The 17,253-nt window shown below is 42.4% G+C and overlaps 1 protein-coding gene across 1 annotated transcript in view; it reads right to left on the bottom strand.

Annotated features, from left to right (window-relative positions):
- Positions 1-333: 333 nt before the first annotated feature.
- The window catches only part of pdia5 (protein disulfide isomerase family A, member 5), a 42,805-nt gene continuing 25,885 nt past the window's right edge, over positions 334-17,253 (bottom strand). Inside the window, exons 11-17 of the mRNA XM_028394300.1 lie at positions 16,021-16,157; positions 10,817-10,887; positions 10,043-10,206; positions 9,560-9,690; positions 6,397-6,467; positions 2,637-2,771; positions 334-1,384 (exon numbers count right to left, since the gene is read on the bottom strand). Of these exons, the coding sequence (XP_028250101.1) occupies positions 1,304-1,384; positions 2,637-2,771; positions 6,397-6,467; positions 9,560-9,690; positions 10,043-10,206; positions 10,817-10,887; positions 16,021-16,157 (790 nt within the window). The 3' untranslated portion in view covers positions 334-1,303. The remainder of the gene's footprint in view (positions 1,385-2,636; positions 2,772-6,396; positions 6,468-9,559; positions 9,691-10,042; positions 10,207-10,816; positions 10,888-16,020; positions 16,158-17,253) is intronic.

Genomic DNA, 17,253 nt, shown 5'->3' with positions numbered 1-17,253 from the left:
CGGTAGCTGAAAAATGAGTTTATTGTTGTGAAACAATCTATATTTAACCCAAATCCTGCCCAGGTAGTTTAATGTGTAGTGAAACTGAAAATATAAATATGAAATGTGTCTCCCTTTAGGAACTCATGACCCTGACCCTCACCCAGCCACCGTATCACTGCACAGTAGGCACCAAGCATCCACTCGTGAGGATGAACGATGTAACCATTAACTTTGACATCCAATCTTGCCGTCACAAGCATTTTCCAGGTGTAGTTTGGTAGAAAATCTTTCTCTTTGTACACAGAAATTCCAACAAACAACAATCTCCAACTGCAGGCCAGAGGAAAAATATTTGTTTTTGAGGTGAAGCATCCCTTTAATGAACAAACAGAAGAGGTGCAGAGGGTAAAATTTCAGTATGGATGACACATTTGGAAATGTATGAAGAGTGAGGGTGTGGTAATATTTGGCATTACATGATACTTTTTGCCTTCTTTGACTTCTTGTCATGAGGTGGCACCAGGCCTCCAATTCCTCCCATTCCTCCCATTGTATTTCTGCAATTCTATATTTTTATATATTTTATATCTTAAGGCCACAGTTTTGAGAAAAGTCCTTTCTAAAAGCAATACCAATCATGATAGTGCAGACCCATACAGAACACTGACCATTTAACCATGATTTCACTTGTTTCACAATGCTACGTACCGTATTACCTAATGTAGCACTTCACATTTGACTGTACACGGGGTTACACAGGGTGTTTTAGGTGAAGCAATAAGTCTGGATGGTTCTGGACATATGAAGGAACAGACAGGGAAATGTCAAGGACTGAGCCGTCTCCTCCTCCTCCAGAGACAGAGCAGGGCTGATGGGACTGGATTTAGGGTCTGTGTGGAGTGATGGAGAGTGCAGCCTCCACCTTTAACTAATGATGCCAAACACCAGCCACCACCACCACCACCACCACTAGTTGTCAGTCATTCACTCAGACCCCCCCCCCCCCAACAGGGATAAGCAGGGGTCAATATTGCATAGATACAGGGTGTAGCTTCACATATTCAGTCACAGTGATTGGGCATTGTCTGTGTATTTTCTGCCCATTAGAATATCCATGAAAAACAAGAAGTCTCAAGTGGTTGGTCTGACTGTAAGTACTCTGTTGGTATTATTACAAACGGGATCACCACGGTATAAAAAAATAGCCTTTCGCTGAGGTCATCAAGTCTCCCACGTCAGTGCTGATTGGGCCCTTTGCCAGGCTCAAGGGTCACAGTGCATTGCCCCCAACTCTCCCCCCACCCCCCCGTGCACACCGTCCTCAGAGCTCCTCCTTCCTCTTGACAACCTTTTCCTGGTCACGTCCTCTCAGGCTGCGCATGAAGCCTGTGAAGCCCGCCTCCTGTGAAGGAAGAGACGGTTAAGAATCACTGTTTGAAGCAATTGATCACTCTTTAAAAGCCTCTTCTCTCATCTGGAGTGCTGTCAGTAAAGATGATCTTAACTTGGCCTGACAGCACTGAAAACAGAGAGAAAGCGAAGCACAGGATCCAAATATTAATCCTGTCAAATTCAAGGTCAGCCTGCTTAGCCCTCTCCAAAATGACCCATGTTTGGGCTGTTAGTCAGCAGATGGTCAGATTACAACACTATTTAGTGTTTCTGCATTAAGCTCTGCAGATATATGCTGATTACTCTTTTATAGACATTAACATTAATCCATTGCCTCCACCGTCTTCTGATGTACAATATAACTGAGATTCAGTCCCATTTGAGTCGAGAGCTATTCACTCATACAGAGGCTTAGACCTCCACTTTTTGCCTCTTTAGCTTGTTCACAAGAGAAAAACAAAGGCAGTATAATGTCACACCAGTGTGTGTCCTCCACTGCTAGCTCTCCTGCTAGCACAGGAGTCAGGCTCTGGGTTTCTGTAAAGCCCCTACAGATAATTTTGATAGATTTTTTTTGTTTGAAGTGAAGTTAGGTGCCTTGAATAAGCTGCTTGAAAAGGAACTGTTATTTTGGAGAAACTCATGAAGCACGTGTCCACTTTAAAAGCAATAAAGTCAATGTTTTTGGCTCAACATAGGGCATAGGAAGGAATAAAAAACCTCCATGTTTTAAATACTGTATGTGATGCAAGATAGTATGTAATTCCCAGACTTCTGTAACCTACATCAGAAGACAAAAAGCATTTGGCTGATTTGTGCTCTACAAAAAAAAAAGCTTTTGCAGATTCAAACTAATTCTACAAACACACAGCAGCACTGTATAACCTGCTGCTCCCGCACCAAACCGTGCCTCTCATCTCCAACTGTGCTCAGTACATACTCTACAATGATTTGCAGCACATTCAGAAACACTTAGAACTCTTTGACTGAACTGACTCCACACAGTTAGATGTCGATACTGTCCAGATTTCACATCAAATTTTTGAAACTTTTTTTTAAATAAAAAAAAATTCCAAGCCCATAAACGCTGCAGGATGCTGACCCACTGTGATGATTCAACACAAATAAGACTCACCAGGATCCTAAAATTATATTTTTCATGGCCAAACTGGCCAATTTGACAGACATACGTGTACTGTACTGTGCTTTTTGATACCAGCTACGAGTTGATTCCCTCAATCTGACAAGCAGGCACCACTTACCCCACGATCTCCATTGTATTTCTCCACAAACTTGCCATAGTTGTAGTAGTTGAATGTCGGGTAGCCCTCCACCCCTTCCTGCTTACACAACTCATGGTTCTGTCCCTTCGTGCAGTCCACAGCAGCATACACAATCTGAAAAGGCAACACAACAACATCAGGCGGCATCATTCTGAGGCTGACTGTATCATTTTCAATAGGAGCTGCAGTAAACTGAACATTTCTCTGACTGAATTCACCCTCTAATAACGACACTTTTCTGGTTTTCCAATCTAAAAACCCCCAGTGTCCTTTTTAGCGGGTACCAAAAATGACGGATGCTTTCTTCCTCAGCTGGACCGTTTAGCTGAATCCCTCAGAACAATCAGTCCTACATAAAAACAACAAGGGAGATTTATGTTGCATGGCTGTTGCATCGATTAGTGACAAGCCATCCAAATGAGGCGTAAATGCCGCCTCACTGATACATGGCTCACTCAGCATGTCCTCTCGGACGGCTGAAATGTCACCCTCTCTCAGGGTGCTGAGCGCTGCACATTGAACTTGTCACAGTCAAATAATTGCTCCCCATCGTTTTGTCTGCTTGAGCTGCAAGTGGAAATAACAGATATGTTGCGGAATGACACTTTTTCTGGGCATTGTAGCCTGACAAGGGTCTAAAAATGTGTTTTTTTTCCTAATTATAAAATGCATGTAGCCTGTAGTTTTATGCAAATATGAACTGATGAGAATCTGCATAATGCTGTTAGCTGTTAGTGGCTACATCTGTGTGGACAAAAGTGAACAAAAATGGAGGGCAGGGAAGAAATAGAGTCACCCGTGTCCTGTTATAAATGGATAAACTAGGCCTCATTGTGCTGCCACGACAACAGGATTTCAGACTCGCTGCAAGCTGAGGTGTTTCACCTTTAGAAATGCTAAATAGTCAACAGAAATTTAGCTGACAGCACCGTGAACACCATCCTATTCTTCATGTGCCTGGGCAGCTCACCAAAGGATACTGTTTACAGTGTGAAATTCTTTTTATATGCGGCCACCGCTGAGTTAGGACAGTATGAGACACACGCAGAGAGAGAAGCAGCAGCAGCAAGCGTGTATTGTAACTGCAGGCTCCCTCCAACCGCTCATCCCTGTGTGATCAATCAGAGTCGCTGTGAATTGACAGGTGAAAATGAAGTCATACAGTTGTTGTTCTTTAAAAGTCCGCAGCCAATTCCGTTATTGATCCATCGCCAAGTGACGGAAGATGGATCAATCGTGTTATTGATTGGATGAGGGGGGAAAAAAATTGAGGAGCAACGTACACCACTTCAACAAGATGAAGAGGAGCACGCTAATCAAACTGTACTGATGCATTCAAGACCTACATGTGTTCACATAGGAGGATTACTACACTGTAATAATAGGAGCATGTCTGCATTTTTTAATTTGTGATTGTGGCTCAGATGCTGCAAAAATTTACAAAAAGGAAAAAAAATACAGGATTATTTCCATGTATGTGTCATCTATATAACATCTTTGCTGAGCTAATCCCATTAGGTACCCGCACCGGTTCCCAAATCCAAATGTTAGTGGGTGTTTTTTTTAAATCCAGCATTAATGGGCTTTTATTGTCCTAAAAAACAGATTCTACAAAACACATTTGTCCCTTTCCTGCATGTTCCCACCACCTGCTGACTTGCAAAATAGTGTGACATCACTGTACCGGGTCAGCATGCTTGCGTACATGCACCTCATGATGCGTGCAGGACAAACAAAACCCGCACATGCACAGACAAAAAAAAAAAAAAAGCAGCTTCCGCTGTGACGCTTCCACTGGTCAAAAGCTCAGCAGGGAATCTTTAAATATTGATTGCTTTCCAAGAAGTGACAATATTCCAGCGAAGTAAAAGCCTCAGTTTAATGGGGTATTTAAGTGTGTTCTCTGTAACTGCCTCATTCACAAAATAAAAGACACAAAGTCGATGCATGCCCAGTTTTAAATTGCTTTGATTTAGAACAGAAATAGGGCAAAAAAAAAATAAAAATTGATCATGATTTCCACAATTCTACAGTTAAGGCAGGTTTGTACATTTCTCTTCAGAAGAGGTACTGTAAGAGCAACAAAATCCAGACAAGCTGTTCCAGCCAAAGTGCACCTTTAATGCTCCTATTGATTGGAATTTGGGGAAAAGACAAACAGCCTCAGAACAAACTCTGCACACAGCTCCCACGCTGTCATACAGCACAATGTGGTTTTAATTGTTTGCATCTTCAAAGTCGCCACTAAACCCGTGTTTGTCTTTGGTAAATGAGGCAAAGGCAGCTAATAGACTGTGATCAACACGGGCCTGGTACAATACACTGGGGGCTGGCTATATAAATAGAGAGGTTTGCCAAGTAAACAGATGCACCACTTTGCAGATTTACTCATGTGCAAACAAAACTTAGAACCTCCTCAGGCCACCAGGGGGATGACTGAAGGGGTTATAGAGGGCAGTAAGACTCACAGATAAGAGGGACCCGAGGCTCAGTAATCAGGAGGAGACGGATCCAAACACCAAAGCTAAACAGTGTAGCAATACTTGAGTGCCTTAAAAACATTTCTAAGTGTTATCAAAGTCAATATTTTGGGAGTCACTGCTCCCTTATGGAGATATTATGAAAGTTTTGTTCCCTCTCCTGCAAAGACACACACCATATGGACCATTTTTCTGGTTTCCTTTCCAGCCCATTAAACATTTGTAAAGTCTGATGGAGGGTGATGAGGTCAGGCCTCAAGTGGCCTCGTGCTCAGGAGAGGTAAGTTCATCAGCACCAGACCGGAAATATCATTCCTAATACTTATAATAATATTATGTTGCAACACTTACAAAGTGAAGGAAAGCTTCGGAAGTATTAGTCTACAAACAGGAACAATTTTAGGAAGGATAAGCATTAAAGGATGCAGCCTGATTCAATAGACTGCAGCATAAAGACTTCCCACCTTTACAACAAAAACAACTATAGTTGCACACGGTGTCCAAATACCTTTGATCACATAGTGTATATCAGTGCACATAATGTGTATATTTTGTAGAATATGCATGATTTTCATTACATAATGTGCATTATGATGAATGAAGGCGTATGCAAACTCCTGAAGCTGCAGACGATGCGCTACGAAAAATAGAACGTTTCCAGTTTCATCTGTCGACGTTTAACGTCATCGAGAAACGTTACAAAGGATTGCCTCAGAAAATGGATGACTAAGTTGTTGATCCCATTTTAACACCATCTGACAGTGATTTAAAAGAAATTCCAAACAAATGAGAGAGCAGCTTCGTCTCAGAGCACCATCGGTACAATAAGAACTAAACGTCTGGGTGAGAATATTCAAAAGGAAGCCATTTTATTTCATTTTTCTCACTTGATAAATTGTTGCTACGAGTACTGCCATTTGTGTGTGTGTGTGTGAGAAAGAGAAAGAGAGAGTGAGTCACACTTTTAAGGAGGGTTGGAAATCATCCCTGCAGTCAGAGGGTATTAACTGGGAAGAGATGGAGGAGGAGGAGGAGGGTGTCAGGACACGAGTGCCAGAGGGAAAAGGAATGAGATGATGGAGGAAGAGGGTGAGTGTGTCCGGTTGTGACTGTATGAACCTGCAATAACCTCAAAGCCACCCCCCCCCCCAACCACCACCACCACCGCCTCAAGTGCTCAAACTGCTGAAAAAAAGCTGAAAGTGACAAATATCAGAAAGACTGTGGGAGGAGTGAGTGTGTGAAAAATCAACACTAACCTTGCGGTCCTCTTTAAAGAGCTCTGCTGCTGTGGTGAAATGGGGGACAGCGTTTTTACAGTGTGGACACCCTGGAAGAGGAGAATACACAGATTATCATCATACTGTAAACCGCTTTATGCTCTACATGTAAAGCAACAGGATTCACTTAAACATGTGGCCCTGTCTCATTAAACAAGATCACTTTATATTATCAGAGGCTGCAGACCTGAAAGAGAAGATTTTTAATTCTAATTCGTTTTTGCTCTACACCAACAATCACACAGCAGGATTGCTGAGATGACATTCTGCAGGCACTCCTCATTTGTTTTGTTCTTCTGCTGCTAATGTTGAGTGCCCAGCTCTTCTTTTGATCATTACAATCACACTGTTGTTGTCCCTGTTGGAGTTGAGAAAGGTGAAAAATGGCGAGAACACCTCCACTGATGACAAAAAGGTTTCCTCAGAAGACGAAAGCAGCCTGGCATTGGGTGACGGACGAAGGGTTAAAACACTTTCTAATCAGCCCCAGACTGAGAGGCATTAATGAAGAACTTTTTTTTTTAAAGTGTGGGGATAATTACTGCTTTAATGTCACAAGGCATCCAGTGCAGGGAGGTTAGCTTGTGGATACCATTATTTTGTGGATAAAAGAAAACAGAATATTAATTTAAGGATATAGAGAAAACACACAAGTGCATGTTTTAAATGCAGAGACTGGGAGTCTCACTTTACAAGTGCTGGGACCCATTTTATTTTCAATCTATATAAACAACCTTTGTGACAAACTATCAAATGCAATGTATCATTTCTATGCAGATGATACCATTATTTATTACTGTTCAAGCTCACTCTCTCAGGCTTTTTTTAAGAGATGCTTTTAACGTTATCCAGTCTCGTTTATATGGTCTTAAATTGGTTTTAAATATAGATAAAACCAAGCTTATGGTTTTCTCTCATGGAAAGATGCTACCAAAAAACATTTGAAATATTATATTACGAACAGAAAACCTATAGAGCAGGTTTTAAATGACAAGTATTTGGGTTTTATCTTAGATCAGGAGCTCTCTTTTAAAGGACATATAAAGAATCTGGTCACTAAACTCCGGGTGAAGCTTGGGTTCTTTTTTAGAAACAAAAGCTGCTTCTCTCTCAGGGTCAGAAGGAAAATAATGACACCAACATTCTTGCCCATCCTGGATTATGGGGATGTGCTCTATTCAAATGTCTCCAGTCCTTGGACACTGTTTTTCATTCGGCACTGAGATTCTTCACTGGCTGCAGTCGTCTCACTCATCACTGTGAACTGTATATGAAATCAAACATGCCGTCCTGACCCTAATTTATAAAACTCTTTAAGGCCTTTGAGTCCCCCCTTACTCTATTGCAGAAAACTAGAAGCTGCTATGCCTTGCATTCTTGCAATACACTTGTTTTATCTGTTCTACGGGTAAGGACTGAATTTGGTAAAAGAGCTTTCAGCTTTGCTCCTCCCGCAGCATGGAACAATTTACAAACTCTCTGAAGTTATCCCACTTGGAGCCTTCCGTTCTATTCTCAGGGACAGACAGCGAACCACCATTGAACAGTGACTGTGTTTTAAATGTTAAACTCTGTGTCTTGCTGAGTTCTTGAACTTTCTTGTTGAAAACACTGTTTTTACTTGCGTGTTTTAAGCAACACTATTGTTCTGTTGTTACTAACTGTTCTTTTAGACATGTGCTGCTGACCTGTTGGCCAGGTCACCCTTGTGAAAGAGATCCTGATCTCAATGGGATTTATCTGGTTAAATAAAGGTTCAGACAAGTGCACGTGTCCACAAGCATCACACAACTTTGCCTGAAGTACAATCACATGTCAATTCTGCAGCAATTTCCTGTTCCAGCAGTGTGACATGTTTTGTTTTCTCTCTCTTGAGGAGAGCAAGTTGACCTCGAAGAGCATGCCTACTGCTGCTGCAGTTATGCAAATGATAACAATAAGATGGGAGGTATGGGAGCATTTCAGCCTTCATATACCACATGTTGTATTTTTTTCTTTACAGTAAATAATTAATTATTAATCTTAATTATCACCCTAAACAAGAGAAAAGCAGACAGATCAATATAAGTATTTGATATATGTGTACAGGCTGGCCCTGTACGTAGATAAAGGAACAATTAACTTTGCTCTGCAGCATTTAATTTTTACTGTGGATCCAATTACGCAGACATGAGAGTAAAAGCTAATAACCTGAGCTTGTGTTAAAAGAATTGATTCTTCTGTCTGAAGCATCTGCATCCTTGATGACTTTAGAAAGCAGCTGCATCCCATCAAACGCTCTATTAGCAAGAGATACCCCGCTAATAAGACACCAGTGAGCAAGGTGCAGATGGAGTAGGTGGGCGAGTTGAGAGGAGCGAGCAGCTTGATGCCGTCTGATTGTACATCTGGACTGTCTCTTTGTAGAAGGAAGCACCAAAGGACCCCGACAGAGGAAGCAGACTGACCGCAGTGCCCCGCTGCCTGGCTTTGAAGCCCTCATCAGAAACAAAGGGCAAAAAAAAAAAAACCAGGGATAGAGGTGTGTGTGTGTGTGTGTGTGTGTGTGTGTCCACGCTTGTATTGAAAATTAAATGAGTTGGGCACACTCTATCCTCTTTACAGCTGTTTCCTTTCTTATTATAAAAAAGCAGCTGCCTGTGTTTGAGGTGTTTTGGAGGAAGCCAAACACACACACAAACACATTATGTGGCCAATTAACACACAAAGACAGCTCATTTTTGATCAATATTCCTCAGGTATTATTGACTGTATAATGCTGCTTATGCAATATAGGGTGGAACTCTGACTTCTTTTCTTTTTTTAACTCGTTGAAATCTATTCTCAGTGATCTGAATCATTCCTCAGTCTCCCTGTGGCTTAGGTGGGGTTTATATACTGTGCAATGAGCAGCTTGGCAAGAAGCTCTGAGTTACGTATGTGCGCTGGTTTAAACCCAGGATATGATCACACACAGTCCAACAGAGCAGAGCTGTGATCACACTTTGTTGCAACAACTTTGCACAAACTTAATATTTTGATCCAAACAGCCAAGCATATGAAATCCTGAAAACTGCCAATAACACACAAGCCTTTCTGGAGCCATTCCAGATATCTGTGTACATTTTGTGTAAAGACGTGAATTATTATTGCCAGCGCTTACAGGGAGCATAGAACATGACCAGAGCGTGTTTTTTCTTCTTCAGAGCCTCGCGGAAATCTTCTGATCCAAGATGGCTGACGCTGGAGGGCTTCTCCTCCCAGGACTGTTCTGGAGGTGGAGGTGCCTGAGGACTGAAGGGAGGAAAGAACATTTCTTTGTGGAGTAACAGTCACATAGTCAAAGAATTTCTAGCTCAGGGCAACCACTGGTAATATATGGTAACTCTCATCAGAGACAGAGCAATGTAAAATTATGCCTCTTGACCTCTGATCGCAGACTGAGCCTTTATGGAGAGTGTAATTGCCACAGCTGGGCTGATGTCACTGCAGGTCTATTGCTTTCACAGTGACCCTTAAGCTTAATTTACTGTAGGAGGAAGTATTAAAAACAATGTTTCAGCAGAATTAGCAGCTAAAATGTCAGGACTACAGTCTGTCTAAACTCTTTTTTTTTTGTTTAACAGACGTGATTTGTGTGACTCACTTGTGCATGAACTCGATGATCTTGTCTTTGCTGCGGAGCTGTGGCAGTGTGTACTTCTCCTCGCCCTTCTCGAAATACTTAACCGTTGGGAAACCAGAGATCTTAAAACGATCCCCCACGGCTTTGTGCACTGTGGTATCCACTGCTGCCAACACACCTGGACTCTGTGGAGACATAAAAAAGTACCTCTGCAATTACACCTGTTACACATCAATGGTGTGTGTGTGTGTATATATATATAAGCACTGTATTGGTAACACTAGAGAAGCAAGGTATAAGAAAATAAATTATATTCTGAGTCCTCAGAGCTCAGGGTGAGAGTGGCTCCCGTCCATCCATATTAGATAATCAGCAGGCCCTCTTCCATTGACCTCCAGCGCCGGGCAGAAAGCCACAAGGACAAGGTCCAAGCACTGGGCCGGGGGGACGCTCATGGATGAGATAATTGCTAGTCACCAGGCTTCAGTTTTATAGACCCTGCCCCTGGCTGGGGAGTGTTAGATTACCACAGAGGATGGAACGGAGAGGAGAGGAGAGAAGAGGAGAGGAGAGGTGAGGAACACACCCGACTAATCAGAAACACATCGAGAGCTGGACAGCCTGACCAGCCTGTCAGCTCCAGACGGGCCAACAGCCTTCAGGCCAAGAGGAGGGATTATTCTGATCTGTTAATGAGGCACCGCTACTCCCGTGTAATTGTCTTCATTATCGGATGAGATTAAATTCACACTGTAGACGTGCACGCTGCACACAGGTGGAGGTAGTGGCACTTACGTCGGCAGCGTTGTTTAGGATTTCAGCAGCTTCATCGTACTCTGGCTTCATTTTCTTGCAGTGGCCACACCCTAAAAAAAAAAAAAAACAACAAATCAAACATTAAAATGAAAAATCTTTGAAGCAAATAGACAAAATATAAACAGCCTGTGAGGAAGACACTTCTCGATCACGCAGCAGGTTTACTGTACACTAAGAAATCATCATATTCCTGAAGTAACGACTTCTATAAAACCCACGGCGGGAGATTTAATGGTGCAATCTTTGCACAGCATTACGCCCTCTGAGCTGTCATGTTGAATCAATGCGTCAACAGCTGTAATTCTCTGGTGTCTTGCTGCTTCACCCCGGTTTGTCGGAAGGTTTACTGCTGGCATGCTGAGGGTGAAACTGTAAATGAGACAACAAGAGTCTCTCATGTTTACAAGGAGACTTAAGTCATGTCTGATTACAGACTGCACGTCAGGCATGGCGGTATGTTGGTGTCAGACTCGGTGAAGTGGGAGTGATATGATGAATATTGGCGTGAAAGGAAGCAAGAAAAAGACAAAGGGACAGATGTAGAACAGGCTAACAAAGTGGCTTCAATCAATACCACTCATGTCATAAAACCCATATGTGTATACCATGACACCAATATTAATGTGTTTACAACTCACATACAGACTTATGGCAGAAAGACATTTCAGTGTTACCTTTATGTCTGTTCCAATTCACGACATAAAGCATGCATCATGTATCTATAGATGAACCATCTTTGGTGTCACCCATAGCTTCTTGATGAGATGTTTTGATACAATGCTTCAACCGTTACCATGTTGGTAGGGTCAGAGTCTACTGAAACTCCTGATTAATCCAAATACAGGTTAGGAACTACAAGTAGAACTGAGGTATGTGTGAGCAGTCATGGGAGCAGGAAGCACAAAGTCGTCATGCTCGTAATAATTTGACATTTTAAGACATTTTTAAAACATTTTAAACAAGACATCAGGAGACTGAGACACTTTTGAGGCCAGCCCCCAGAGTCCAAGTGGACATCTGTGCAAAATTAAAAGAAGTACAAGACAGACAGACATCCAAAAGCGTCTGGCCACAACTGCCTCCAGCTTCTAGACATAAACAAAATCCCTTTTTGACTTGGGTATAAGACCAAGCCATGATAATGTGTAAGTGAAATGTAAGCAGCAACAAAAGGCTGCATCCAGGGAAGAAAACATTTATGTATTTCAATCTGAAGCACTCAGCTGAGTGAAAAGAAAGCAATAGATCAAAATACCGCCCCACTGCTGACATCCAAACAGCCAAACAAACAAATGCACTACATCGTCACATCCTGACTTAACTGGCTGTGTTGCTTTGGCAGAAGAGGCAGATGGTGGTGAATAGAAACTCCTGGTGCAACAAGATACGATCTGCATCATCTGTAAAGATGTCTCAACTTTGCACCAATAAAGATTTACCAGTCTTAAGAGAATAGTGTTACTTAATAAATATCTTATTTGTTGTATTAATATATATCACAATAATACAGATACCTTAGGAGAAGCAATGTGTTTGGGCCACTCAGCAGTGATTAGTGGCCATTTTTACTGGATAAAGTCTTTTTTCCAGAGCTTGTTTGTTATTTTTTGTTGTTGGGATGTAAAGAAATTTTTAAGGAATATAACAAACTGAATACATGTACCAACCCTAGCTTTAATCAAATTTATATAAACTCCAAACTTAATGAAGTCTGGTACACAAAATCCCTGTTCCACAAGCCTCTATAATTAAGAAGCAGGACACAGTTTGTGCTCTGTGTGTGCGCACAATTGTTTTTCAACAAATTTGCTCGACATCCGTGTATCATTAAAAAACACCGGGAGGTGTGTTTAATACTGTACGCGCAGTGAGCAACCGGCAAACATGTTATTTTTGGTTGCAAAAAACGACTTTCAAATATATAAGCCAACATCTGCCTTGCATGATGTACAAGATGTTTTGTCTTAAGATGTAATGAATATGCAGTTTGATCAAGGATGAGTAATGTTTGTGTGTGTGTGTGTGTGTGTGCTCACGGCACTGTTGTGCACAAACGCATGAAACAAACTTGGTACTTTTCCAGCCCTACTAAATTGCCCTTGTCATAACAGTTCAGGAACTCCTTTCTTCAATATACAATGCAGCGCTGGCACAGGCTATAAATCAAGTGTGATATATGCCTTGTGGGAAAGCTGAGCTTCTCTTTCAACTGAGTCACCGTAGTGTGTGATCATGCAGATTGTGTTGTGGCTTAGCGAAGAAACGGTGAGTGACTAAAGGGACTTTGTCCGACCCTTCAAAGTGATGAGTAAGAGAGAAAACCAAATGTCCGTCCTGGGCTATGCGTCAGCCCTGCTCAGGCATTCCAAATAAGTGGTGCATGAGGGGCACGGTCAGTGTGTGTCGGGGAGGGCTTACAGGAAAACACTGAAATATTGCTGATTCAGGCTGAGCATGGGGGAGAAGAGCTCAGAGAGCGAACAAACAGGGTACAAAAACACGGCTGTAATAAAATGCACACCAAAGTGAAAAGGTGAGAATGTTATTCGTTAGGGTGTTTTAAGGTCTCTGTGTCCACTAAGTGGCCCGAGAGGAGAGATTTACCATGCCTAATGTTGCCCTGATGCACATGCAGACCTCAACATTTAAAGCCGCTCTAGTCTCTATGTTGTTCCATTCTCCCTCTCCTTCAGAGAGGAGAACGTGTGCTTTGGGACATAATCAGGCTGGCTCTGGGAAACAATGTGTTCAGACGGAGGCTCTGTCACTGTAAGGAGCTGCACGCAAACAACCCCCGCTGTGTGCTGCTCAGAGGATGGTGAGAATGGCCGAGCTGAGAGGTGGACAGAAATGCAAGCTGATGATGGTGGTTGGGAGACCATTAATCTCACTCTGACAGCAGGGCCATTAAGAAACTGCACTGAAGCAGCAAAGCTTGGCATCCGTGTGTGCATCAGAGAGAGAGAGAGAGAGAGAGAGAGAGATGTTGTGTAATTGTGCGCAATAAATGTTTTGTCATGGTGCGAAATGTGTCACTGGTATACAGATATTTGTCTGTGTGCATGTCAGCTGGAAGTATCAGAGCGCAGCTTGTTTCAGCTGACTGCCCTTGATGTCAGTGTCTGGGTGACTGGCTGCTGTCCGCGGGGTGAGTCAAGTGCAGCACAAGCATCTGTGAAGCTGTGACACCGCATCAGAAGAGGGAGGGAGGGAGGAGGGAGGAGGGTAAGGGTTCAGACGTTCACTCGAGCTTTTTTTTTCTCTGAGCACTCATGATGTATGAAAATAAGTCAGTATGGTTTTCCTCTCTAAATACGGATGATGCAATAATCTCTGGAATTTTTCTGTCTGCTAATGGCAATATAAAAAAACCCCTTTCAGCATGGATAACACTACGACCAAAGTTAAAGCTATGCTGCAGAACTTCTGTCTCCCCCTGCTGGCAGTAACAGAAATCACATAAACCAAAGTAACTATTACATTTCAAGCATTTAAAAGCATATTTTTCTCCATCAAACACTCTGACATGACACAAACAGAAGATTTAAACTGCCTGTATACATAAATATATACAAAATACATGTGCTAATCATCATGTGAAAAAGTTGTAGCTATTATAGCTTTAAACTGACGGCATTCCATTAAGTTCACATTCTGACATGTCCACAACAGGGGCATAGGGGCATCCAATACACACATCTATCCTGCAGATTCTAAACAAAATAAATGCATGCTGTAACATTTTCTTGCCAGATTTTAGGTACAAAATAAATGTATACTGCAAATTATTTTTGAGTTTTAGCAGTAAATAAAGAGACAGTGGATGTACCAGGTCTGTTTTAGTCGCTTCACAGCTGGTGTGTATGTGTCCTCTGGGCTGAGTGCACTGCTTCCAGCAAGCTGGAGAAAAGAAGCTCTGCAGCAAGTATGTGATGAAATGTTGAAAATAATGAATCATCATTATGGTAAAAACGTGGAGAAATTATCCTATTTTTATTTATTTATTTTTTTAACTGCAGTGAGACTGTTATGGGCACAGAGGAGGGAGGGAAGCAGTTAGAGGAGAAAGGACGGGAAGAGTATGTAGTGAGAGTTAAATAAACGGTCCAAAATGTTCCTGATATTACAGATATGTCATTTATCAACATGTAAAATCTCCTCTGGCCCGCTCCCTCACACGCTGGAGGGTCTGACCAAAGCAAAGAAATCTGGAACTGGAAAAATAAAATCCAACCCGCTGACAGAACCTGGCATGTTTACAAAGAACTGCGTAACAACAGCAGTATGGTGCATGAATAAAAGTGACAAGCAGCCTTATGTGATCCATATGGTGACAATACGGCATTCTTTGTGTGGCCTGTGTGTGTGTGTGTGTCTGAGATGGCGTGATACAAAACACTGAACTCTCTGCAGTCAGCTCATCGTTGGGTTTGTTTTTCATTCTAAGTTACTTTCTCCAGCTGACTGTTAATACTGAGCATGACAGCAGCACAGTGATGGTATTTGTGTGACTAAATGCCCCAAGAGAATCTGCGAGCGAATGTTTTCCATGACAGGAATGAACGAGAAGCTCCTCCGACACACGCTGCTGCATACTTTTTTAACTAAAACTCTGTGCTACAGTCTGCAGAAGGGTGCAAAGAGGGAAATGCTCAACCTTTTGTTCACTGCCTAAAAATGTGCGTGTGATACAGTATCACTCCTCTGTGCTCATCAGTGAGCCAAAGTGTTACAGCTCATGACATGTTTTGTTCACTCTGAACCAATTACTGCATATGCAGTCACATGTTTTTGACTCTTAAACGGCATCAACTGACCCGACCAGGACCCCTAAAAGGATTCCACCTCTCTGCTTTAGCAGTATAGCTGCTATCCTGCATGTCTGAATATGTTGTGTGCCCTTTGGGGAAGCATCAATGTCATGTGACTCGTGCAACCAACAGAATCATTCTGTTGTCATGAATTTCCGTGTGAACTGTTTGGTTATTGCTGGCTGCAACACGTGTATACCTTCCAATACAGGGGAGACTACCACAGCTGAAAGGACAGATGTCCATTATTATTATTTCTGTCTGTGTTTGGCTAAGAAAGTAATATCCAGCAGAAATCTGAGAAATCCCATACTTGAATCCCAAATTTTCAGTTTGATTAATACAGGTCCTTCAACGTGTTTTCTTACTCACAAGGGGCATAGAACATGACCAGGGCTGCAGGATGTTCCTCCAGGAAGCTGTCAAAGGACTCATCGGTCAGGTGGAAGACCGGGGAGTCTGTCTCCGTCCACGGCACCTCGGGGGTCTTTGGCTGTGGGGGCTGAGGGCTGAAACAGGAAGGAAAGACAGCAAGGGCAACAGAGGTGAGACAAGTTTTAAAAAATCAGACACACTGCAGCTGGTGTGCAATCTGTATGGAAGAAGAAGGAAAAAATAAAAAAATCAGACACAGCTGTGACTCCATACTCCACCCAACAACATCCAATATGTCACACACACACACACGCATCTGGACCGAAGCAGCCCCACCTTGATGACGGAGTGCAGCGCTGCAGCGCCAAGAAAGAGTGGACAGAGATGTAAACAAGCGCACACTCCCTGCTTATTAGGTCACTTTAAAAACACACTCAAAAGTTCTACAGTCTGTTCTCATCATCACACACTCACACTGGAGGCTCATGAGGCTGCATAGCTTTCACACTTGTCCTCAGAATTGTTATCTTGTATCCAGAGTGTCATTCTTCTACTACACACACACACACACGTGATTTATACAATATAAAGGTCATGATGAGTGTTTTTCAGGGATGGAGGCTACACTTATTATTGGTTGCTCTGATACAATCACCAAGGATACCTTCTTCTATGTCTAATTACTGCTTTGACACTACAGTCTTGAGTGGCAAGTTCAGGATCAGGATCGAGTAGGTGTCAAGAGATGTTATGATGTGCAGTGTACAAAAGCAACTCCACTCTTAAACTCTTCAATAGGTGGAGTACGGCACAGTTATAGTGCAGCCATACTTTGTGCTGTAGGTGTAGTATTTCCTGGCAGTGCGAGCAGCCAGTGGTTGTGATTTAGACGGTGAAAAGGGTGGAACAAGTGAAACTGAGGTGGGAGTGAAAAAACTGACACAGCTGAACTGCAGGAGAAACTTCATCAAAACTTAGGAGGCGAATTTGGGGGCTGATAAATAGGGGAAGAGGTAGAAACAGTGCAACAATAGACTCTTCTAGATATAAGACCTTTTTGCACTGTTTACTTCAAAAACTCTTTTCAGCTTTTCCTATCTCCAGATGCTTCTGACAGGACAAGCTGCAAATGTGATGCGGCTTGCAGGAGGCCAGTCTTCATTCTTTCACTCATATAGATTTATATTCATGTGCCTATGGACAATAATTTAATGATCAACCTCTAAGTGA

Source organism: Parambassis ranga, chromosome 21 (genome assembly GCF_900634625.1).
Source record: "Parambassis ranga chromosome 21, fParRan2.1, whole genome shotgun sequence".
Classification (NCBI taxonomy): domain Eukaryota; kingdom Metazoa; phylum Chordata; class Actinopteri; family Ambassidae; genus Parambassis; species Parambassis ranga.
Note: the sequence above shows the minus strand (reverse complement) of the source record. Positions and strands in the feature narration are given on the sequence as shown.